The 26,288-nt window shown below is 43.0% G+C and overlaps 1 protein-coding gene across 1 annotated transcript in view; it reads right to left on the bottom strand.

The window, feature by feature from the left end:
* Positions 1–3,966: 3,966 nt before the first annotated feature.
* ATG3 (autophagy related 3) overlaps positions 3,967–26,288 on the bottom strand; it is a 34,443-nt gene continuing 12,121 nt past the window's right edge. The window contains exons 3-13 of the mRNA XM_066599995.1: positions 26,219–26,260; positions 24,297–24,346; positions 22,762–22,832; positions 19,972–20,079; positions 16,678–16,727; positions 15,306–15,381; positions 14,095–14,129; positions 12,472–12,624; positions 7,895–8,022; positions 5,906–5,974; positions 3,967–4,200 (exon numbers count right to left, since the gene is read on the bottom strand). Of these exons, the coding sequence (XP_066456092.1) occupies positions 4,119–4,200; positions 5,906–5,974; positions 7,895–8,022; positions 12,472–12,624; positions 14,095–14,129; positions 15,306–15,381; positions 16,678–16,727; positions 19,972–20,079; positions 22,762–22,832; positions 24,297–24,346; positions 26,219–26,260 (864 nt within the window). The 3' untranslated portion in view covers positions 3,967–4,118. The remainder of the gene's footprint in view (positions 4,201–5,905; positions 5,975–7,894; positions 8,023–12,471; positions 12,625–14,094; positions 14,130–15,305; positions 15,382–16,677; positions 16,728–19,971; positions 20,080–22,761; positions 22,833–24,296; positions 24,347–26,218; positions 26,261–26,288) is intronic.

The raw sequence follows: 26,288 nt of genomic DNA, 5'->3' as shown, positions 1-26,288 counted from the left end.
GTCTAGTTAGTATGACCCTCCAGCTTTGCTGTAGCAGGGAACCCCGGCAGTCACATGACCCCAGGCTCCCGTAGTGAAAGCTATACTTTACTTTCACTTTCTATTACACAGTGCTCATTGAGCGCTGTGTACTCGGGGAAGCAGAAGGCAGAAAGGGTTAAACACCCCTCTTGCCTTCTCCTCTGGGTTATCAGCTGTCACTAACAGCTGATAACCCGTCCTGCCCTCTGATTGATTGCAGAGACTGGAGGCTTAAAGCGCCACCGTAATTTTACATACGGCTAAGCTTTAAGCCCAGGACCAGGCGCTATAAATTTACAGTGCCTGGTCTTAAACGGGTGAAAGCACCTCCACAGAAGCTGGAAGAGTTTTCCCCAGTACTGGAGAAGACAACAAAGAGGGCGCCAGCCATGAGGGCGAGTGCTACTACTGCCATTACGGAGGCAGGGGAAGAGGACAGAGGATCTGTGTACTCTATGTCAGAGTCACAAGACAGTTCTCAAGCAGAAGAGAAGGATATTTTATTGTTGGGCACAGAGAAAAAAAGTGACAGTGATGTGATGCATTTATCCAAGATGGCCCCGTAGCCGAATCTACGTTCTAAGGAGACTCCGCTCACGTCTTCAAGCCATGCAGAGCTACCTCACCAGAGCTGCAGAGGGGGGGGGGGGGGGGCGGGGTTCTCAAAGTCTCCTGTCACCCCTGCCAATGTGCAGATACAAAGCCCAGGGGGGCAGAGTGAACTGTTAACACACACATTACCTACCTGTCCTGTCAGCTCCTGCAGTTGCAGAGGATATAAGTCAATTGCAGATGTCTAAGCTACCATCTACAGAAAATTTTATTAAAGAAATCGTTTTGGCTTTGAGGGATTCAATTAAAGCGGACCATAAAAAAAATTCGAATTTCTCTGTACTACTAAGAGGCTATCTGTGAGACAAGCATGATGGGCCCGATTCTTCTCCAGGTTTAATTTTGTTGTATCCTACCACTCCGGTTCCCGAAATGGCAAGGCAGATGCATTGTCCAGGATATTTTCAAAGCCTGAAGAAAAGCCAAATACAGACCACATAATTCGTGTCCCCCCCCCCCCCCCCCCCCCAAAAAAAAATAAAAAATTTTTTTTTGGGATATCCCGATTCGGAAGACTTTCTAACAAGGCTTAAGGAAGGATACAAAAAAATGACCCCATTCCGAATTGCCCTTCTAAGGATGTGAGGCTGTCTTTCAAGGATGCAGATTGTAAGGAAAGGAGAAAGCCCTAGGGATTTATGGAATAAATATATAAATATAAATTAAAATATACAGGTTATAATACACGGAAATGAAAGAACAGCAACCACTATAGCCTACCTGAGCTCCCTTGATAAAGCCTTGTAGTGAAACATGTTAGGAGGGCAAGCGTTATAGGTTTTTTAGATTAGGTTTAGGGATGGTTCCACTTTACAATATAGGTTTATAGATAGCTAGGCTTCTAGGCAGTCCCTCTAGGCAGTATGGTTTAATAAGATACTTCTCTGACTGCCAAAAGTCACACCATTTCCCAAAATACTGCAAGCCGTGTGTAAACTAGAGACCAATCTGTGCATTGAACACAGTTGTGATAGAAATTAGCAATGTCAATCAGCATAGCGGCATACTGGATAACAGAGTAGAACAGCAGCTCATATACTATATGAATATACAGAGATCTCTCCAATAGCATATTACAGGATATTGTCATTAAATACCCAGAAGGGTTGTTCATCCGGGTCTTGGAGGTAGGTAGTAACTCAAACGTTAATCCAGGGATTATTCTGGCTGCCATTATGGAGTTGGGAAGGAATTTTCTCCTCCAAATGGGCTAAATTGGCTTCTGCCTCGGTTTTTTTTGCCTTCCTCTGGATCACCAAGGGGGGGGAGGGGGGGGGGAGGGGGGGGCGGGTTGAAACAGGCTGAACTAGATGGACATGGTCTTCATTCGGCCTAACATACTATATTATATTTCCAGCCTATGTCACAACTGTGATTAAGATATAATTAGCATAGAAATGTACTGAATCTTATATTTTGGCTGCTTCTTATAGCCCGTCTATCAATTAGTGTACTGGAGGTTTATATTTTGGCTACTTCTTATAGACTCTCTATGAACTAACAACCTGTGCATCCTAGTATTGGTTGCCCTTTCAGCTTACCTAGGAAACTTAAATCATGCTGCTTGCACACTACCTCTAGTAATTCAGACTCTTGTATCATACCTTTTCAGCTTGCCTAGCTAACATACATTTAGTTCCTCTACGGACATACTCCAGATCTGGTTCAGCCACCTACTCCTTTATTTTAAAGGGTCTTTGTCCTTTTTTGAGTGCATATATGTTAATAAAGTATACATTTTATTATTTTGCGTTTGGGAGGGTATAACCATTAGGCTATTCTCTTGCCTCTGGCAATTTTCTTTGTAATAGTCTTTCAAGGGTGGACTTTGAAGGCGAGAACACCAGCTATAATGTTCCCGAGGCTGGTCAACTCGAAGTCCTTAAACAGGTTCATAATTCCAAGCTGGCTGGCCACCTTCGGGTCACAAAAACTTTAGAACTCTTGCTTTGTTCCTTTTGTTGGCCCGACTGCAGGAAGAATGTGATAAGGCATGTCCTGCCTTGTGAAGTAAGAAAAAGACACCACAAACTCGCCCTCTGGGTTTCCTACAATCCAGGCCATGGAGATCTATAAAATCGATGGACGTTATAGTGGCTCTACCCCCCTCAAAAGGAATGACTACCATCTTCGATGTCGTGGACCAACTCCTGAAGATGGCTCTCTTCATCCCCATAAATAAGATTCCTACTGCCAAGCACATGCTGGAGTTGATGATCCGGGAAACTTTCTGACTACATGGAAATTCCTGATGATGTTGTCTCAGACAGAGGGGTTCAGTTCACCTCGAAATTCTGGAAACATTTCTGCACGGCCCTGGAAATAACCGTATTTTTCCGTGTATAAGACACACCCGCTACTTTCATAACATCAGTGAATGGCTGTGATTGGTTAATCCATCGCCGGCTTTCATCGGCTGACGCGGCGCTGAATTAACCAATCAGAGCATTAGCTTCCAGGAAGCAGTGCTGTCGGCGTGAAGGAGGACATGGCAGCCGCAGCAGCACTGCAGGCCATCGTGATGAACCCAAACGCCGGCTACTAGGTAAGTATTAGACACCCCTCGAGCCAGCCTCTGTGGATAAAACGCAGGTTAACTTTTACCCCGAAAAAAAAAAAGTGCAAAAAAACGCGTCTTATACACGGAAAAATACGGTACCGTAAGTCTATCCTCTGCCTTTTATCCTCAGTCCAACAGCCAGACCGAGAGAATCAACCAGATTCTGGAGCAGTATCTCTGCTGCTTCATCTCCCATCTTCAGGATGACTGGGTGGATTATCTACCAACAGTGGAGTTCACGTATAACAACGCCCAGCTTACTTCTACTGCCCAGAGCCCGTTATTTGCCTACTACGGGATCCACCCAGTTTTCATTCCTGGCCTTCCTGTCAACACTCCCGTCCTGACGGTCAACCACAGATTGGAGGATGCTCAAATGGAGTCCTTGTGGGAAGCTCAAGAGGCCTACAAAGAAGTACCAGACCGACATCGTCAAGAGTCTCCCTTAACATTGCGAAGTAGGAAGAAAAAAAAAAATCACGTCATATCCCATCTTGGCGTGCCCATGCATCATACCACATGCTATGTGAACACGGTCGGTGCAATGCATGGTTTCCCATTGAAAACAATGGGATTAGGGGATTTTAGACAAATCTTGTTTTAAATTGCATCAGTTTTGTAATCCGGGGTTAGGATATAAAAAAAACATTGTCTACCTGCTGGAAACTTTCTGGTCTTTCAAATGCTCAGCTGTTCAACTTCTATTTATATTAACATACACTAAGATTTTGACATTTCAGGTTTGTGACTAGAAAAGATACAATAAACCAAGAAAATGTTTAAATGCAGAATTTTAATCAAAGAAGCATATTGTACATTACAGAAATGTTGCAGATTTTGTATGTATGGAAAAACAAACAAGATATTTATGTATTTGTCATTAAAAATTGGAGCTTGAATGAGGCTTGCAGGTAGACAATAGCAGTTACATTGTAAAATGCCGTGTGTAATCGTATTCTATAGTGGGAATGACGGCCTGTACAAATTTTAGAAAAATGAGAAGGTACCTGATAAGATCATGTTAAGGAATATAAGAGATGCAGACACTATTACACACACCGTCAGTCTTAGGGAGCGTCCCCACTACGCTGCGGGATTCCGTAAAGGAAGCGGGGGAGGGGTTTAGTCACAGCCACGAAAAACAGCACTGACAGGGAACCCCTCAACAGAATGGAACCACCCAATGTCACTAGTGAAACGGAAACCACTTTGGTGTCTGTTTCACAGGGTTTCCGTTATATGTAGAGTATAGAATAGTGTAGTCAACTAAATTATTATATACTCACAATATAAAGGACACAAAAAGAAACCCTGTTAAATGGACACCAATGGGGGATCCATCCCACTAATTACAGTAAATTATTCTGCTACTTTCCAATAGGGGGTTCCGTCACAGTGCTATAGTCGGTGCCTCAGACAAAACCCCCTAGACTGAATCCCACAGCGTAGTGAAAAATGCTCTGGAAACTGTCCCTAACACTTAAATGTAGCTACATGTTTTCTGGCTAAAATACTCCTAAAAGACATAAGGGTATAGCACTTGGTTGGATAGTATATGCATAAGGGGATGAATAGAATCTAAATAAATGTGCTCACCTTTATGTTGTTGCACTAACAACCAAAAAACAATATTCTCCAGGCTATGCTCCATCTGTAGCTCAACACTCCTACTATGGATAAGCCCAGAGAATCCAGAAACAACTACCAAAATTGGGGACGGGATCCGCAATGGAAAAAAAATCCTGAAATTCCAATCTTTGGGGGACATGGCGGTGTTCTTTCTACGGTATAAACATATTTTCTTAGAGCTGGGGTGACCAAAAAAAGCACAATTCTGTCTTTTTCTCCCCTCAACTATGTTTACTATGTGGGGAAAAGAATATGTTACTTTGATAGATTGGACGTTTATGGACTCAGTGATACAAAAGGTTTGTATTTTAATTTAGATATTTATATTAAAAAAAATTATGGTAAAAGTTGTTTTGTTTTTTTTTACTTAACAGCTTTCTTGTTTTTTTTAAATTAATAAAAAACTTTAAACTGATTTTTACATTATTTTTTCTTTAGTCCCCACAGAGAACAGTTTGATCACTCCTCCAATAATTTGCAATACCATAGTATTGCATTATACCACAGTCTGATTTGGAATGCATTAAGCCACCGCACAGGCATGGCATAACAGGCAATCTGCAATGGCAGCCCTGGGGGCTTTCAGAAGGCCCCCGGCTGTCATGGCAACTGAACAGCACTACGCAATCTCATGTTTGGGACCTAAATTCCAATTGTGGCATTTAAACAGCTGTGATGAACAACGGTCCTGATTGGAGCTGCTGTGGGCGTGTGTCGGCTGTGAGAAACAGGCACTTGCATTGTATGATGCGGGATCGACCCCTGATCCAACTGCATATAGACCCTGAACCTCTGTGATGTAAATCTAAGTCCGGGAGCACTAAGGGGTTAAAAAGAGGTTCTGCTGCAGCTGGTTTGAGCATTATAAATACTGTAAACTGCTATTAAAAGTTATTAAAGTTATTAGAAATCACCTCCGCATTCTGTAACCTGTGTAAATGCACTTGCTAACTGTATATCTATAGTTCCAATAACTTACAGTAGGGGGCACTGTATATTGTCCCACAGTGATTTTATACCTCTCTGTAGGATGCTGTAAAGAGCGAGGAGGACGTGGATATGTACAACAGACAGAAAGGATACATGTGAACTCCCAGCTCTCCTCCGCCTTCTGCAACTGTCTCAATGATTTTCTTCATAACTTCTGCATGTCTAAAAAGGTAAAAAAATTGCAGAAGTTCAGTGTTAAAAAGAAAACTATTTTGTGTAATAAGATACAATTTCTTTGTTTTCTTGAAAACAGATTTCACAACCACATTTGGGGGCATTGCTGAACAATATACAGCAGAAATAGTAAAAGGTCTCTTCATTTCAGATATTTGGCAAGACACGGCAGAATTCACATGTAGGTCACTAAGAAATAGTCCTTTCCCTCCATCTCCCATAAAGAGAAAGTAGAAGATGTCCCTCTGTGTGTGTGGGCCATGACACAGAATGTCTACACTGTCACTGCTGGCATTATGGCTGCTTGCTATACAGCAATTCCCCTCCCCCACTGGCTCACTATAAATTCTGGTAAGACTAAAGGTTTCTAAAGAAATAGGCTGATGTATACTGCTCCTACAGGATGACGATGGGTACTGCGCTTTGACAGGCTAAAAGGAAATCTGCCATTAAAGGGGTTGTCTCGCGGCAGCAAGTGGGGTTATACACTACTGTATGGCCATATTAATACACTTTGTAATATACATCGTGCATTAATTATGAGCCATACAGAAGTTATTCACTTACCTGCTCCGTTGCTAGCGTCCCCGTCGCCATGGATCCGTCTAATTTCGCTTTCTTCTGGCGTTTTTAGACGCGCTTGCGCTGTGCGGTCTTCTTCCTGGTGAATGGGGCAGCTCGTGCTGGAGAGCTGGTCATCGTAGCTCCGCCCCGTCACGTGTGCCGATTCCAACCAATCAGGAGGCTGGAATCGGCAATGGACCGCACAGAGCCCACGGTGCACCATGGGAGAAGACCCGCGGTGCATCGTGGGTGAAGATCCCGGCGGCCATCTTGGTGAAGGAAGAAGTAGGAAGAAGGAAGACATCGCAGAGCGGGGATTCGGGTAAGTAATATAATTTTTTTTTTAAACACATCCATTGGGGTTGTCCTGCGCCGAACGGGGGGGCCTATGGAAAAAAAAACAAAAACATTTCGGCGCGAGACAACCCCTTTAACTATAAGCCCCATAAACTAAGTTAGGGTGCTTAAAGTGGTTTTGACAGTTTAAAAAAAAATATATATATATATTCTATCTTCACCTATTCTTTCCCAGGCAGACTCCTTACGGCATCTTCTCCTCGCTGATCTTCTCCGGTCCCCTGGGTTAAATCACCTCCAGCCAACTGGCTTGTTATGAAGCCGGCATTCTTTTTCTGGCAGGTCAGTGAAGGTCACATCCCTGTGCTGCAGTGTTCACTGCCTAGGAAGGAATGCTGATCTACTGCAGAGATAGCAGGCATGCACAGTCTCTGCAATAGCTCGGCATTCCCTCCTAGGCTGTGAACTAGTAACGTAGCGTACATTGCTGGACTGCCTGTGAATGTACATAACCTCACAGGAAGCAGAAAAATCAGCCAGCTGGAGGTGACGTGACCCCCGCCACCTTGGGACTGCAGGTGCTATAAGAAGATCAGCAATGAAAGAGATTAGGTAAGTAGATAGAAGGGGAAGGGATAGGGGAGTATAGAATTTCTTTTTCATGACAGAACCCCTTTAAAGTTTAGGTGATGGGAAGTCCAGCAAGCTGTGTTTTATACTGACTCGGTCCCTGCTGAAGTCCATGTGCGCACAGCAGCTTGACTCTTTATATAGAAGGCTGTACCCCCCTATAGAGATGAATAGAAATGCATGCACACAGTCTTCTGTCACGCTGCCATGCGTGGGATGACTTTGTTGGGAACCTCACAGGAATGGGGGATGGGATGAGTATGAGACACAGCTCCACGGACTCCCCATCATCTAAATCATAAGTAACTTAGTTTATGGTGCTTATAGTTTATGACAGTGTCCCTTTAATACAGACTATCACACTATTCAGTCCAAACTGCTAGGTCTTATACAACGCCATCCAATCAAGTAGTTTACCTGCATGGATGTACTGAACACATAGGCGGTGGTGGCAGATGAGGGTGATTTTCAATCGTCACAGTTTTCTTCACATGATCTTGGCTAATGTCTTCATACATGTTTTCTACGGTCAACGGCTGACGTTGCTGAAGACGTAAATGACAATTATTATAATCGTACAAAATATAGACGTTTGCTAAATGAATATACAATAAAAAAATAAATAATGTCCATCCTGAGATTTAGCGTATGCTGCCAGGACATGCCATGAATACCTGGCAGGAGTGGATCCAAAAGGGATATCTTTTTTTCTAAGCCCGGATAACCCCTTCAGCTTATCTGATCATGACAACACCATGTCGTGTTGTGCATTCCTTGTCCTGGAGAGTTTATACAGGGTGCAGTCAAAAAGACGGATTATATCTCAATACTGGTGTCCTATACTGAAAGAATAATAATGTATTTGAATAGGAAGGCATGGATGCGCTACATGATGGTATGGCGTATGGGCTCCTCGGGGCCCCGGAACATGGATTTGAATTTTCCGTTGCGGCCCCTGTAAGAAAGAGAGTAAAGCCCAATAGCAAAGTTAAAGAGTAGCATGTGAGAAGCAGAAATCTGCTTTGAGCGTCTCCCCAAGTCCCGTGGGACCGCCGCCATCACTGAAGGAAATCGTACTCCAAGTGGCCTTCATCTGCTGCAATACACGCAAGAAGCAGTCCGTCAGTGCAGTCCAGGGCTGACAATAATCGTCCCGTGTAAATGGCCCTTTAGGCCCCCTGCCCACGTCCGAGGTGGAATATTGCTAGCGATATTCCGCCGCGGGGGAGGAGGGGGGAGCACTGACAGTTCTGCGAGATAAGCATACCTAATGCTCACTGCGGAGAATCGTGGCAATCGCAGCATGCTGTGATTTAAAATCTCACAAGTGGAGAATTGTGATGATTCTCCACTTGCGGACACCCACGCTGTGCTTTTCATAGCAATCCTATGGAAAGCTTTACAGAGCGTGATCCGCGGGCGATTTATCGCCCATGGATTATCGCCCGTGGACAGGCAGCCTTACTGTGCTTGAAGAGCCAGCTTCGTCCTGAGAGAGAATTCAATTTCTTTCACTGCTCTCTGCTGCCCCTACAGTCAGGCTTCTTTCCCCCTCAGCCTGCATCCATCTAAGCAGCAGTTACACAACACGTATGTACCCAAAAATGATGCTATTAAAAAAAACACAAACACAAAAAAAACCCCATACATAAACATGTTGACAGGAAAAAAAAACAAAAAACAGTTATGGCTCTTCAACTTATTTAGGGCTTATGCCCACGAGTGATGTGGAATACGCCCTCAGATTAACGACACTGGAGTACCCTGAATGAAAAACAAAAAAAGTGCCAACGGATGATCACATTTTTCTGTGGTTTCACTTCCACTGATATCAATGGAGCTCTCCCGCAGCAAAATAGGACTTGCTACAATTTTTTTCACACTCGCAGAAATCCGCATGTGTGCGTTGGCAGGAGGAAAGCCATTAGCGTCAATGGAATTCACACACGGGTTTCCGCCACGGGAAACACGATGCAAATCCGTCCGCGGGCATTCACCCTTAGTTATTTTCATTCTCATTCGGTCATTAGGGCCTATATTGTACCAGTCATTAATGAGTTAACATTCAATGGCCTATATTTATTTCAAATTAAAAAAAAAAAGCCTGTGTATTTTTGCAAGTCAGCAAAGGCGCTTGTAGCCTTTAAATTCTCCGTTCTGCCTCCTTGAGATAGTACCATTGAGAAATACGTCATGCAAAAACAAGCCCTCATACAGCTTCATGAACAATAGAAAGAGATGGCTGTCGGAAGGCGGTGAGAAATAAAACTGCCTTTATTAATAAACTGCAATACCAATAGTCTATTTTTAGTATGTAAACCGCTGGTGGTGAAGGGGTTCTACAAGAGCGGGTATCCCATGTGGGCGGATATTACACAGCGGCATCATAAAACACGACACAAGGCGTCACCTGAAATCCTTTCCGCTGATGTATTGTGATTTGTGCAGCCGCCATCTCCGTTCACCACAAGGATGAGCAACTGTACAAACTAGTAGCCAGCAGAAACTTTCTGAGCTGATGCAATGAAGCCGCCCTTTACAACTTGAGCAACTTATTCTTGTGCAACATCTGTATAAAAATAACACGAGCCGTTACACATCCTCAGGGAGGAACTTCTGCATTTGTAGAGACCGTGCGTCAAGGGCTGCTCAGAGTACGGAGGAGTTCGCGGTGCACCAAGATGATCCCCTTTATGGGGCCTATTGACCTTCGTATAAGTGTAACATTTCATGGATAATCTCTTGATTACTTGTAGGTTATCACTGTTCAGGAATTTAGCTCTCTATGCATTGGCTTCCTGATGAACTTATACTGAATAAGAAGAGCTGCAGTGTAAAGCATGAGATACACAGAGTAGCAGTCTGTGCGCTGATGAGAGAGGATGCGGATTCCAGACCATCTCAGATGGAAATCTAAATAGGTGAACGCTAATGGAGTAGAGAAAAAAAAACAGCCCAAACTGCAGAAAATAAGTAGCTTCCCCGATATGTGTGTTTTAGTAAATACTTGCAATCCTCATGAAAACCACAATTCTGGACCACATTTTCTTACTCCTCTGCATTGCGCTGTCCCTTTGTTATTCCTCCTTGATAGGAAAGAATAAACTGAAAGTAGAGTTTAACTATTCCCTCGTCACTGGAACATGTCCCTATATAGTCTGACTAAAAGGACCATTTACATGGGATGATTATTGTGTAAAATGTGTTCAAACCAATTAATTTGTACAATAATCGTTGCATTCAAATGTACAGCCATCGTGCAATATTAGTTAACAGTTCACAAAAATCACCACTGGATCGCTGACTCCCCGCTGTATGTAAACGCTCCCCGCTCAACGCTGCACATAGAATGTGAAGGGCTGAATGAGAAGCCAACGGCGATCTGTCTGTCTAAACGCTCTGCACGAGCGCTAACAACCTAGTGGAGAAGTCAGCACTCATGCAGTCGTCCCGTCTAAATGTGACATCAGTCCAATCAATGGCATGTCCTAGTGTGTAGGGACATGCCCATCTAACAAGGACAATAGTAACATTCTTGTTTCCATTCATCAACAGCAAGCAGAGAACTTGAACCAAAATACAAAGTAGCTCAATAATTCATTATACAATTATTTAACGGTTTTACGGTACATAAGACTCATGTAACACGCAGTTGCAAGGAAAAGTGAGTGAACCCTTCGGAATTACCGGGATTGATTAATCAAATGTGCTCTGCCTGCACCAATGATTTATTGTTTGATCGATCGAACGATGTCAGCCTTCGCTCGGGCAGCCTGCTTATACTGGCAGATACATCGTTGGCTTATTCAAACTAGACATTGTTCAGTCTTTCATATTCGCCGTGTAAGTGAATGAGAACGACTGAAATGTGCAATCGTGAAAAATGGAACTTAAGCGACCAAAATACGTGCTGACACATATACGTTGGGCATAAAGATAGTTCCAGAATATACGCCGGCGGGTCCTAGACTCCTATGGGAGCAGGAGGAAAAAGGAAGGTGGAGGCATTTTTGCAGCGACCAACGCTGCGAAAAGCTTACAGGTTGCTCTACGTAGGCATTAGAAGTCAATTCAGAGGATTTAAGCTGAGTCAGTACTTTTCTAGAAGTGGACAGGTGAATAGAGGTTTTTCCAGTTTGTATAATCTTCTGTAAATATTTTGCTGCCACCCTTGGGTTCGTTCTTACCTCTTTTGCGATTGCCTGTTGGGCTCTTGCAATGAGCTTAACAAGACAACCACTCCTAGGGATAGTAGCAACAATCCTGAATTTACAATTGTAGATAATTTGTCTAACCATGGATTGATGCGCACCCAGGTCTTTAGCGATGCTTTTGTAGACAACTCCAGCTTCATCTGTCTCTATAAGTCTTGTCTTGAGGTATGGTTCACACTAACCAAACCTTCTTAAAACAGATTTGTCAGTAACCAGGCTTTGTGTGCCTTTATTTAATAGACAAAGCACCTATGAAATTCACACTACCAAACGCATCTTCCTAATTAAGCTGTCTTTTGCCAATTAGAGAAGTCATTAACAGAGATGTACTTACTTTTTCTCCCTGCACTGTGGATGTTTATTCAATGTGCTCAGTTTCGTTAGATTGTTATTTAAGTCACAGCTAAAGACACTCAAAAACACATTTTTATCACATTAGTAATCAATTTAGTAATTCTAAACTGTTCACTTCCTTTTACTTGCAAACACAGGTAAATGGGTCCTTTATTATATTGTCAGGGTGATTGTCATAACACACAAAGAGCATACACAGTATGCACACAGTATTGTGCTTCAGCAGTGGGACTTGCACTTGCTGAACAATGCACTGTACTCCAACATTTAAGACATGGTTTACACTTGTGAGGCACAATAGAACGAGCATCTTGTAATTGTTCTTTATTGACCGTGCCTGTTGTATGAATTAATATGGGGTACAACGCTATGTAGAGAGATGTGTAAAAAAAACTTGGATGCCAACTGTTTTTGACAAGTACATACCTCATCATACCCGAATAACCAAAGTCTTGGTGTTTGGTAATACTTGTCATATGTAATGTAAAGGTCATAGGTTCTAGTCTGTAAGATGGCATCTTCAGCACCTTCACTTTTCTGTTTGCTTGCTTCCACTATTTTGGCAGTGTCCACAGTTGCCTAATTTAACATACAAAAAATATCATGACTGCAATTGTATCATATTAGTGAAACCTCAACTTTAAAGGCGCTGTGCCCAGGTGGCATCCCTTGTTCCTACCCCCAGATAACTTTTCAGAATTAGCCATCATGTGTACATGAGGAATAACACCATTTCTGACCATTACATGCATCTTTTTTTCTTTTTTAGTGGTTTTCTCCTTTTTGTAGGTTCAACATCTAATTGTCAGTTTTCCTTGAGCAGGTGGTGGAGACAGGAGGAAGAGAAGTGGAGAGAGGCGCAATTTTCTGTAACAAAGTATATTGCGTTTCTTAAGGTTCTCTCACATGTGTATGCTACTGCGTATTACTCCCACTGGTTTTGTGTGCACAATACGCAGTACCAATCTCGATATTGACTTTCAATTGTGCCTCTCACACAGCATGCACTATCTTAGCATGTATTAAGCGCACACATACACAAAAAGATAGTGGATGGAGATTGTTGGCACACAGCAAGTACGCATGTTGTTGCGTGCTTCTGTGCGAAAAACGTGCTTCAAAAACCACTCTCAAGACCCTGATCTTCACTTATACTATTGATTTATGGAAAAAGACGAAACCAAACCCCAATCTAAAACATTTAGTTCATCTATAAATAAATGGGATACCATAACTGACACAAGTATAAAACCTGATATATAGCACGCTTCACAAGAGGTCTTCGGATTAGGCTAGTGGGGTTTTTACTTTCACATTATTCGTATTTTAGTTTAGGAATTAGGAGATGAATCCGATGCACACACCAAGCAGCGGCTTCCAGGGAAGAGGGATACAGGTGAATCTAAAAAGCACATCCCCAGAGTCAGCGATTCCTGTCCTATGAGCCCAGTAACTACGTTTATGATGCCCATAGGACCTGACAGGTTCCCTTCATGTGATTACAGGAAGCTCCAGATGCCGAACTTCCTAGTGCCTGCTCAAGATTTTGGGGAAGTATGTGCAGCAGTGGGAAGAAGCACTTTATTTGTACTTTAAAAGAGAGTTATGAATCCTGATTTACAAATAGAAGGTGGTGAGTTTAGTATCCGGCGCACCCGAATTACAGGTTGTAAGGAAGCGTCTTTTTTAAAACATAACCAGAAAAGCTTGTCTTTCTGCAACCAGCTTGGTGCAGCTATTATTGCACTCCAGTCACAGAATACAGCAGAGCTTCAAAACAGTGTTAGAAAAAAAGAAGTCATTGTGTAGTAGATTGGTCTAAACCAAGAACATGCCACTAGGGGGCGCTGCCTCTCTCCAGATAGGGACATGCAGACACCTTATCAGGTGTACAAATTGAAAGGAGGACCAAAGCCCTGACAGCACAAAATTCACACCTTTTCATGAACATAACAGACATTGTCGTAGACGTGCTTGTATTCACAATGTAATTAAAATCATAGTGCAAAAGGAAGTAGTTTTGCCTAAACAGGCTGTACTTGTACTTACATCATCGGTCTCTAGTAGGCCACTTTCTTCATATTCTGAAAAACACCACACAACATTTGTAGATACATGTATATTGTTCTAGTCATATACAGGGCAATCAAAAGTCAGCGCTCCCTGGAATATATTCTGCATGAAAAGTAGGAAACTATATAGAACACTTAGGCCTCATGTCCACTAGCTAAATGGAATTGCGGATTCCGCAGCGGATTTCCGCCACGGAATCCGTTGCAGATTTTGCCCATAGGGAATCATTGCCATCCGCGGGTCCATTAAATTGGTTTTTGCACCCGCGGATGGCATTTTAAAAGAAATGTGTTTTTCACGCGTGGGATAAAAAACGCGGCATGCTCCATTTTGCTGTGGATTCCGCGCGGATCGGCGACATTGCTATCACATTGATAACAAAGTGTGCGGATATCTGCATGCAAAAAAATACAATTTAAAGCAAATCCGCCGCGGAAATCCGAGGCAGATTCTGCACGGATTGTATTTTTCAAGTGGACATGAGGCCTTAAATTGGTGGGTAAAACTTTTTTTGTACTGTTGGCCATCTTGGTGGCAGTTATGTTAGATTCAGCCTAAGAAACTTCAGTGGAAAGGGGGTCGTGGGACACATGATTTAAGGGTAGAAGTTCATAAGAAACTAAATAGGTGCAGTCTTTTTTTTAAATATTTGTGATTTTTGAGTTCTAGATGATACCATATTGAAGTATGAGGCACAGAAAACAATAATCGTATGTCTATTCAGCTACCATAAGATACCGTTAATAATCCAGGACAGAATTGAGATCATTGGAGGTATTGACAAATGACTGCACCTATTAATTTTTTTTAATGAAATGCTACCCTTAAATCATGTATCCCATGACCCCGTTTGTATTGAAGTTTCTTGGACTGAATCCAAGATGGCTGACAGGCACCGCCGTGATGCAAAAAAGTTTTTTCGCCCATCCAAGTGTTCTATAATATCTCTTCTTGTTCAGAAGATATTCTGCGTGGCCCGGACTCTTAAGTCACCCCGTATGCTTATAAAGCACAATTTTCTACCTTTAAATTTGATTTCCCCATAATGGCTTCAGTATGTCATTATCTGAAGTAACTCCGAATATTAATGTATTAAATAACATGTTTAATAGAATATAAGAGGGTTATAAATCTGTTCATTAGAAAAATAATTCTATCTGCATTATACATGAACTTGAATGTTTTACCTTCCATATCTGCCGCTTCCCCATCATCATCGTCGTCATCATCACAAGCTGCCCGGCTGGATGCTTTTCCAGAATCCTTGTATAAACAAATATCCATGAAATAAAAAGTATTGTATAATAAAAACATGGAAGCATTGCTGTTAGAATGTTTAATAGACAATTGTTAAAATCATTAGTTAGCCACCTCATGTATTGCTACATTCGCTTCAAAGGGAACCTATTGCACCCTATGAGCCCATAAACCAAAGTTATGGGCTCATAGGAGGGGTGCCGCAGAGTCTGGGGTGCAATTTTTTTTATATTCACCTGCCTCTCCATTCCCTTGCTGTCCACCTGGTGCATGGAGTGGACACTACCTATTCATTGTGTACCGTCCTCTCATTATGGCCACTGTGTGCATCCACAAACAATGAAGAGAAGGAGTCTGCTCAATGTAACAGTTCTCATCAGTTCTAGGATCACCTTCTCAGAGTTGCTTAAGCAGCTTTTCTATAGTCTAAGAGCAGGCTCACACGATGGGCCACACACACACAACCAGTATACAATGACACTGCGTACTGACTGTATGCCGGGTGCAGATATCTCGCAGCCTGAACTTTGTGAGATACGTTTGTGTGAGCCTGGCCAAACTGTGAAGTGATATTGTAGCCCGCTACCACTGGGATATACTACTGTCTATGATTGGCTCTGAAAAGGAAAGCCGGATGACGGAGCCTGTAGGAGCCACCATGGTGGCAAAACTGGTGATCACCCAACGTTCCTAGAAGAGATATAACTAAGGGTGGTTTCACATCTGCATCAGAACTAGAGATGAGCGAACGTACTCGGTGAGGGCGATTTCGCAATCGAGCACCGCGATTTTCGAGTACTTCACTACTCGGGTGAAAAGTGCTCGGGTGCGCTGTGGGGCGGGGGGGGGGGGGGGCCCTCTCTCTCTCCCTCTCCCCCCCACTCCCCGCTGCAACCCCCCCGCTCACCCACAGCGTACCCGAGTACTTTTCACCCGAGTAGTGAAGTACTCGAAAATCGCGGTGCTCGATTGCGAAATCGCCCTTACCGAGTACGTTCGCTCATCTCTAATCAGAACCTCTGGCTGGAGCTTCCGTCACAGATGTGGCTGAAAATGCCGAAGCACTGGCGCTGCATGCTGCACTTTTTCTTCCACCCAAAAGCTGCAGGAAAGCAGAAACCCCATCTGATATGAAAGCACCCTAATAAGCAGATAGAGAAGATTTTATTTTTAGGTAACATGCCAATATGGATTTAGTTTTTGCAATTCTTGAATATCCAGAATGAAAACATTCTGCATGTCCTTGTTCAGCAGGTGATTTGTAACGTACCTGCACTCCAATAACTGTTCTGTTAGGCTTACCTGTGTCTCAAGTGTTATTTCTTTCACCGCCTCGGTAACCGTGTTCACACCTAACAGACAAAGGATTTAATTAGAAGTTAAAAGTGATCTGGCATCAGGATTATTTACAGAAGCAGTATTACGTAAGAGAAAAGTTTTGAGACAAAGAAAAAACCCAAAAACAAATATATAAGATTCACAAAATTAAAGTGTGCTAACAATTACTGTATGATGGACATTATATGTGCAGGTACGTGACAGCAAAATTACAGTTTTATATACAAAAGCCATTTGCATCACAGAGAAACCACCAGTAATTGTCATCAACTGGGGAGATACCTAGGTATCTGGCTGATCATGTTGCCTAATGTCAGGACAACTGTTACCGTGAACAGATATATGTAGTTTAGATATATATACTAAAGTGCTAAAAGTCATGGGACAGGAAAGGATATTGTGTAGGGCCTCCTCTAGCTCAGTGAAGTGCAGCAACTAGTTGTGGCATCGATTCCACAAGAGGATGGAAGAGGTCTGGAGGGATGTGGAGCCATGCCATCTGGATACTTGTAGGTGCAGAATCTCGGGTGCAAATGGATCTCTCTACCACATCCCATAAATGCTCGATTGGGTACATGTTGGGCAACTGTACAGTCCACATGATTTGTAAGACTTCTCCAGAATGCTCCTCAAACCAGTTCTGGACAACTTGGGCCTGTTGCCATAGTTCATTATCCTACTGAAATATCCCATCATTGTGGGGGTACATGATCTGACAGCTAAATCGAATGGCAATCACTCTCTACTTCTCCTACTCGATCTCTCTGAGAAGTATGATATTAAAGATCATCAAATTACCCTCAATATGCTCTGCTTTGTCCGTCTTACGGATACTGAGCTTTCATAGTTTTCCTTCTACCTTTCTGACTGCTCATTCTGTGTATTTGCCAGCTCTTCTTCTCCTCTTTCCCTTGCTGTTGGGGTTCCTCAGGTTTTTATCTACATGGACACTATTGGGCAAACTATTAAGAGATTTGTGTTTCAATACCGTATTAACACAGACAATACCCAATTGTGTACTTCTTTCCCGTGGCATCACACCCTCGCTACTACAGAACTCGAACGATTGTCTGTCTGCTGTTTCTAACACTATGTCATCTCTATCTAAAACAGAAATCTCTCAAAAGCTGAACTTCTTGTGTTTCCGGCATTTACTATCCAACCTATTTTCTTCTGACCTTTCCCTCATTCTCCATATTCCGTCACTTTCTCATGTCACCTACTCCCAAAAACATCTCCCAAATCCACCCTTTCCTCAATGTGGAGACATCAAAAACTCTTCCTATCACCCTTATTTACTCTGTGCTTGATTACTAGAATTTGCTACTGATCAGTCTTCTCCTCACTAAATTATCCCCTCTCCAATCCATCCTGAACACAGCAGCCAGGTTTATCTTCTTGTCAAGCCGCTACTCTGCTGCCTCCACCCGGTGCCAGTCACTGCATTGGCAGCACATTAAATATAGAATACAATTTAAACTTATCACTCATCCATAAGGCTCTCTACAATGCTGCATGACTATAGAATCTCCTTCCTCATCCCTGTCTACCACCCTACTCATGCTCTCCAGTATGCTAATGATCTTAGACTAAATTCCTCTATAATATGAACTTCCCACTCCCCCCAGATTTTTCCTGAGCTGCACCAGTTCTCTGGAATGCGCTACCCCAGAAAAAAAACGAAGCCAATTCTGAATGCCCACAGCTTTAAGACATCTTTTCACGGAGGCCTATCATGTTCCCTAACTTAAATTCTTCTCCATCTTCCCTTCTTCTACGCTCCCCCTTGTAACGCCTGAACACCTGAAACGCGTTCTTACCTGTTTATTCAGAAACATGGCTGGCGGTCGACTCACACAGTGCAATATATATATGTTTCCACAGCATACATACTGCAGCAAAACAACTTTATTCTACAGGTCAAGTCCAGGTGCATTAAAAGGATTCTCTTTATTCCATCAGTAAAATCTGCAACGTTTCGGCCATTGCAATGGCCTTTCTCAAGCATATTACCCAGAGGAGCATACAATGGCCGAAACGTTGCAGATTTTACTGATGGAATAAAGAGAATCCTTTTAATGCACCTGGACTTGTGCTGCTGTCACTGTATTTGGATACTGCGATTCATCAAGGAAGACAGGAGTCCTTCTTCCGCTTGTGACTGTGCAGCCTCAAAGCCTCCCCTTGAGAGGGTATTTCCCATTTTGTGCTGTTGGTTTTTCATTTCAATATACGGTTATTCTACAGGTCAGTACGATTGCGACAACACAAAATTTACATAGTACAGCAACAAAACAAAAAAAATACTTTTCAAATAAAAATATCTTTGTAAAAAAATAAAATTACTTTCTGCTGCCATAACTAAGTGTGCGTTGACATTTTGTGCGCTATAACTTTATTTTTCCGTCGACGTAGTTGAGCAAGGGCTCATTTATTGTGGGATGTCCTGTAGTTTCTGATAGTATCAATTTGGAATACCTACGACTTTTTGATTGCTTTTTATTGCGTTTGTTCTGGGAGACAGGGTAACTAAAAAAATGCATTTCTGGCTTTATTTATTTTTTTTTCTTTTTCGGACGACATTCACCGTACTTTGATAGATCGGACTTTTACGGACGTGGCGATATCAAATACATATTTTTATTTTATGATTTAGATTTTTTAATTATAGATATGGCAAAAGGGGGGTGATTTAAACTTTTATAACTTTTTTTTTTTCTCCAATTAAAAAAACTTTATTGATTTTTTTTTTTTAACTTTACTTTAAAGTCCCTCTGGGGGACTGCAACCAGCGATGCTTTGATCGCTCCTCCAGTATGACGTAATGCTATAGCATTATGTCATACTGCCATTTAACAGGCAGTCTATCAAGCCACCCCACGGGGATGGCTCGATAGGCAGTATGGTAAGGCAGCCCTGGGGCCTTTCAGAAGGCCCCCGGCTGCCATGACACCTGCATGGCTCCCCCGATCTCACCTCAGGGGAGGGGGGCGTGCGGGACTTAAATGGTTAATAGCTGATCGGCCGATAGCAGCTATTGCCCGCGGGTGTCAGCTGTAATAAACAGCTGACGCCCGCGCTCTATGAAGAGAGGTTGCCCCGCAAGGAAGGAGTTAAATACAAAATTTTGTGAGTAGAATTCAAAGAAAACTTTGCTTTCCACCAGCTTAGAGTGAATTTTACCATTTTTGCACTCTGTAAATACATAGGTTATGGCAAGGGAAGAACATACAATGAAATCCCACAAGCAAATGATACCTGCATTATGAAATGTGTCAACCCAGCCGCCATCTCCATCATCCTCTTCTATAATGGCTTCCTGTTCATCCGAGTACTCCATTTGCTTACACCTTTTGTAACAGGGGACTGGCGGGGATACAGAAGTTGTCAATGCATGTAAGAGTTACAGTCACAGCAGAAAACCCTTACCCTGGAGATCTCCCTATTCTGAGCTAGTCCAATGGTATTCTACATCAGGTTTGGCCAAATGACTAGATTTTGCATCCTACTATACTCCCACTTGGTGCTATATGCATTGAACTAGAAGTGCTCACAGACAAGATGTAGCTTCATCTTGGATAGACTACTTTTGCTGAGCAGAGAGCACACAGTGGTCATAGACTGCATTAAGAACAGCTGGGGTGTGACATCTTGCAATCAGTAATGCGGTACCACGTGATGGCCGTGTCACGATCTGCTTTCAGATAATACACTGCTCTTTCCTCTGCGCAGCAGAATCCAACATTTGGCAGTCATGGGTAAACATGGTGACTTGAATGACTGACCAGAGGCAGATTGTTGGTGCCCCAGGGGTGTGGTGCCAGTATTTTTTAAACAGTCACACTTGTTGGCTGTTCACGAACCACGGTATCAAGAGTAACAAAACTGGTTGCACCATGGATGGACATTCAGCAGATCACACAGCGGCAGACCATGTGTGGTTGACCTCAGAGGCAAGCGTGGCATGTCTGGTATCTCAGCCACGATCTGCAACACTGGAGCAACTGACCCAACAGTACAACAGTGGGGGACTTAGACACATTTCCACAAAGACCATGCAGCATATCTTGTGTCGACTGTGGCTCAATAGCCAAAGACCGACTAGGTTGCTCCTGATGACCCCATGTTATGGCCAATAATTCCTTGCGTGGGCCCAAGCAAGGAGGTCAATGGACCTTGGACATATGGATGAAGGTCATTTGATGTCAAGAGCCTTGTTTCCTGCTGAACCACAAGGATAGCAAGGTCTACATCTGGCATAAACAGCATGAAGCTGTATCCCATGGGTGAACTGTTTGGGTTCAGCCTATGGTGTCATGGATGGTCTGCAGAGCGTTTTCCAGATGTGGCTTAGGACTCTTGGTCATCATACCACAATAATCTTTGAATATAGAACACTACAGGGACCCGTTAGCTGACCATCTGCACCCATATCTTCAGGAAGTCTTCCCCGACCACAGTGAATCTTTCAATAGCACAAACACTTAGTGTTATCGAGCTCGGATCATAACAATGAATTCTCCACACTTTCTTGGCCCCCAAACTCCCCAGACTGTAATCTCATTAAACTTTTTGGAATATGCTGGAAAAAGTGTCGATCTGCTCCCACTTATCCATAAAATGTACACCAACTGACGGAGCCGCTGCAGCGGGCATGGGGCGAGTTGAGCAAGGAGTATGTTCGTCATCTTGTGGGATCTGTTCCCAAACATCTGAAAGCCGTGATCGCCCAAAATGGTGAAGCAACTTATTTTTGAGCAGGTATTCCAAATTCAGTGTATAACACTACCATGTGCTCCTCCTGCATCAGTCACATAGCAGCTGCAAATGGGTTTCTCATTGATTTATTCTGTGCATAATTTCCCCCGATTACTAAAGCCTTTTGGAACATGTTGGTACTAATATATATAAAGATTATTATATGTAGCCTCCTGCCGGCAGTGGGCACATCAGTGTAGTCTGCAACAGAGGAGTACATGCGGTGACTACTAGTAAGGTAGTAGTGGGCTGAACTATTCCTGCTGGGACTGCCTGGTGATGAAGACCAAAAGGGAAGTGCTGCATTGACTACTGTGATAGTGGTTGGACAATTCTAGGGTGAGGGAAGGGACCATGCTGTGACTTCCATTAAGAAAACCTCTTGGAAAACTAAGAAATGTAGAGGTCGGGCTCATACTGTACATCCCAGTTGCAGTGTGTTTACTAAACTTTAGTGTCTTAACCCTGCATCGATTGCTCCTTTATACGGTACTGCACAAGTTGTTATACAGGAGATCAACAGCCTTAAGCCGGCCTCACACGGGCAGATTTGAATCCATGGTTGGCGTCCGCATATAGGATCTGCAGCAAAGGGCAGGCATTGAAAGCTATGTAAAAATCGTTTTCTTTCACAGTCAAGGAAGCAAATTGGATATTCTACGAGCGGAGGTGGGGGGTGGGGGGGGGAAATCGCAGCATGCTCCATTTTGTTGTGGTCAATGGAGGCTGTCTGATCCACAGCCAATCCACAATTAACATGCGGACAATAGGCTGTGGGTACCCGCATGATCATCTAGCAATGACGCAGAAAACACAAATATTTGGGAAAAACAAATCTGTACTGCACATGACTGACAGCGAGCATCCACGGTCATCCACAATACAGAACTAGCAGGTATAGGAGTCGCCGAACGGGGTCACAACTGGAGCTCGCATGCAGAATCCGGATAGTTCGTGTGAGCCCAGCCTAACATTTGGAGCTGGTCCTAGACCTTCTGGGGATTACATGTTTTCCACTTGGTAATGTTTCCCTCCTTTACTGACACTTACTGTATCTGCTTCTATCATCATGAACATAATCTGAACATTTGTTCTACTCCCCGTATGGGAATTCTCATGTCATTTTACTGTACTAGTGAATAAAACATACTTAACGTTAGCAGACTGACCTATTTAGAAGTTAGTCACTGTCATTGTAGCTCCTTTACTATGGACAGACAGCGGGTTGTATTGCCGCAGATGGTTTACAGTAACAGAATGAATCCCTTGTCAGATAAATAGCGCTCTTACCATTCCTTGTCATTAGAAACTGCTTCTCACTGGGCAGATAAGGCTTAATCTTTACTTCTTCACCAGCTGCCCTAAAGTAAGAAGACGAATGTGTAGAGCAGAATAGATAAATGCAACAATATATCCTTCAGACTACAGAGAATCCGTCACCGGCTAAGACTGCCTTCACACTGGTCTGAAAATCGCCAGAGATTTGTGCATCGTGAGACGCACAATTATGAACCCCATTCTTTTGACTTGGGTCACACATGACCAATGTTCTCCGGCATGGCACCGCAATGCTATGCGAGAAGCAAATCGCAGCATGTTCTATCTAGCTACAGGATCTTGCAGTGCCAGCCACATTGAAAGCAATGGGAGAACTCCACGATTCTCTGATGCGGCTGCAACAGCCTTGGTGGGGATTCCCTTCACCCCCGAAATGATGCGAGGCTGTTTTTCTATGAAAATGCCTTGCATCCATGGGGTTTTATGATGGTGGGGAGTGCGATATCGGCCCGTGATCCACAGCGCAATATCATCCACGTCAGTGTGAAGAAGCGAAGATAGGGACAGCCTTGCTGATTGCAGCGATATCTCATCTGTATGTATACACACAGTAGTTTAGGAGAAACTTACATTTTATTAGTAGTGGCCACACAGAAGACTGATCCTCCATCTTCATGAGTTCTGGTTAGCCCTGTCCATCATGCCATATGGCCGCTGATTGACAGCTGTCTCCCTACTACTGTGCATTAGCAGACAGCTGTCAATCAGTGGGCGGAGGGTGGGCACTACTGCTGCTCTGATACATACAGCAGACATATCGCTGTAGTCAGCCTGCCTGTGCCAGGAGAGGGCCGCATAAAGGTGATGACAGATTCCCTTTAAAGGCGCACACATACATAATACAGATGTAACAAGTAGTTTATGGGATTGTCTTCTTCTATCTGTTCCATGAAAACTTACTGTCAATGATCCTTTAATAAACACTAAGTATAAGAAGCAGCCCGTCCAGATGAGCTGGTGATACATTATTTAGTATTTGTCAGCTCATTAACAGCAGGAGGTAGCTGGCATGGCGGAGTCTGCGCTAATGCATCTCGCTGTATAGTCAAGTCAACACACTGAAAACAGAGCACTTCCCATGCAGCTAAATAAATTATATATATGTAATTTTTTTTTTTTTTTCCAGGTATGGAGACCTTTTCTAATCATTTGGACGACAACAAGTGCAACAAAATTCAGTGCTTTGTCCCCTCCAAATGGCATTTTATGCACTGCCTCGGAAGAAGAAGAAACAAGCTACAGAAGGTATATAGTCTGAACACAACTAACCCTACCTGTCTGAGCAAATGCCGATTTCAGCAACGCACTGCTGGCTCTTTTTAAAGTGACGGAACACTTAACACAACCTTTTAGCGTGCGCAGCCAATTAACTTAGAGGTATGTATGTTGACGACTTCTCTTTCCAGGGGTTCTCTGGAAACTGGACAGTCTATGGCTGTACCCAATAGTGCCAAAGCAGATTCAAAAACAAACCAACAACTACTTGCCATTGCCATGTAGGACAGTGATGGACCAGATGATCACCAGCAGCCAGAAACTGTGGGGAAAAATGAAGATATGTTTGTAGTATGAAGTGCATGACGGCATTTATCCATAACTGCGCCCCGGGTACCATAGATGACCCAACATGGTCTGAAAACCATAGGAGATGGAGATGGTTCTCACGTAAGTAAAAGCCTGTTGCAGCGATGCTATGGATGTGGCAACCTTACACCCTTTACATCACATTTTAAATGTACGTTCAGCATATACATTCAACGTCCATTTCCCATTTCTAAAAAAAAAATTTAAACGTATGTTTTTCGCTTTAGTCTCTTTTTAATAAAGTTTTGCAGTTGAACATTTTTTATGCATTTGAGAATTTAAAAAATTATATATATAAGTTGTGTATGGAAAATTACAACTTTACGTTTCTATACATTTCTTATTGCCTGTAATGTAAAACAGAAATGGTGTATATTGAGTATAGAACCTTGTGGGACATGAAAGCATGGAATACTGCGGTTTTGTATGCCACAAAGAGAAAAAAACTAAATAAACGTAAGGGGGTTGCAAAAGTGCGCACTTTTGAACTACATCTGACCAGTTATGGTTGAGAGGTAAATTGAGCAACATTCAGATATGTAATAGTCCAGGGCATCAGATGGTAGGAAGAAAAACCTTAACATGTAATAAATCGTTAAAAGAGGTTTTAATAATAATAATTAAAAAAAAAAAAAAAAAAAAAGGGTACGCTTGAGAACTCACTCACACGGGTGTTTGTGGCTTACATATCACACTCAGATTTTTCTCACGCATAGAGCTCTAATACAAAAAAAAAAAAAATAGGACATGCTGCATTTTTTTTTCCACACGTAAAACGCATGTGAAAAAAAACAAATCACAGGTGTGATTGGTCCAATTGAAATCAATGGGTGTTTCAATACTGTGTGTAATGCATGGGCCACATATGCCCGGGTGAATGAGCCCTGACTTATGGGATGTGAACAGTCCCTTACTCCACTCAGCAGCGAGTTGCAATAATCGAACCGAGAGTGGATGAGAGCAACAATAAGCGTTTTTAGCGTGTCCAAGGTGAGAAAAGGGCGTATTCTAGCGATGTTCTTGAGGTGCAGCTGACATGTTCGGGCCAGAGATTGGATGTAGGGGGTAAATGAGAGATCAGAGTCGAATATGACCCCAAAGCAGCGGGCATGTTGTCTAGGAGTTATGGTGGCGACACACACTGAGATGGAGATGTCAGGATGAGGTCGGTTAGTGGAGGGTGGAAATACCAGTAAGTCAGTTTTAGAGAGGTTTGGTTTTAGGTAGAGGGAGGACATGGTGTTAGAGACAGCGGACAGACAGTTAGTGATGTTTTGGAGTAAAGGTGCAGAGATGTCACGGGAAGAGGTGTATAGCTGGGTGTCGTCAGCATACAGGTGGTATTGGAGGCCAAATCTCCTGATGGTTTGTCCAATAGGGGCTGTGTAGATAGAGAAAAGAAGGGGGCCGAGGACAGAGCCATGGGGGACCGCAACAGCAAGGGGAAGAGGGGGGAGGTAGAACCAGCAAAGGAGACGCTGAAAGAGCGGTCAGATAGGTAGGAGGACAACCAGGAGAGAGCAATGACCTTTAGGTCAATGGAGCGAAGCATACTGAGGAGGAGTTTGTGGTCAACAGTGTCAAATGCTGCACAGAGGTCGAGGAGGATCAGTAGGGAGTAATCACCCCTCGATTTGGCTGTCAGGAAGTTGTTTGACACCCTTGTAAGGGCAGTTTTTGTCAAGTGTAGGGTTCAGAAGCCAGACTATGTACTTCAAAAAGGTAATGTGCACTGCTCTTACATCAGGGTCATTTTAATACATATATTCCCCCTACGTGTAAAACAGAATAAATTAGTAGCCACTAGAGCTGTGAAGCCACTTACCTCCTCAGGAGTAATGACACCAGTCTCCTTAAATTTGGACTCCTGCATATATATATAAAAAAAACATAAA

Source organism: Eleutherodactylus coqui, chromosome 4 (assembly GCF_035609145.1).
Source record: "Eleutherodactylus coqui strain aEleCoq1 chromosome 4, aEleCoq1.hap1, whole genome shotgun sequence".
Taxonomy (NCBI): Eukaryota; Metazoa; Chordata; class Amphibia; order Anura; family Eleutherodactylidae; genus Eleutherodactylus; species Eleutherodactylus coqui.
Note: the sequence above shows the minus strand (reverse complement) of the source record. Positions and strands in the feature narration are given on the sequence as shown.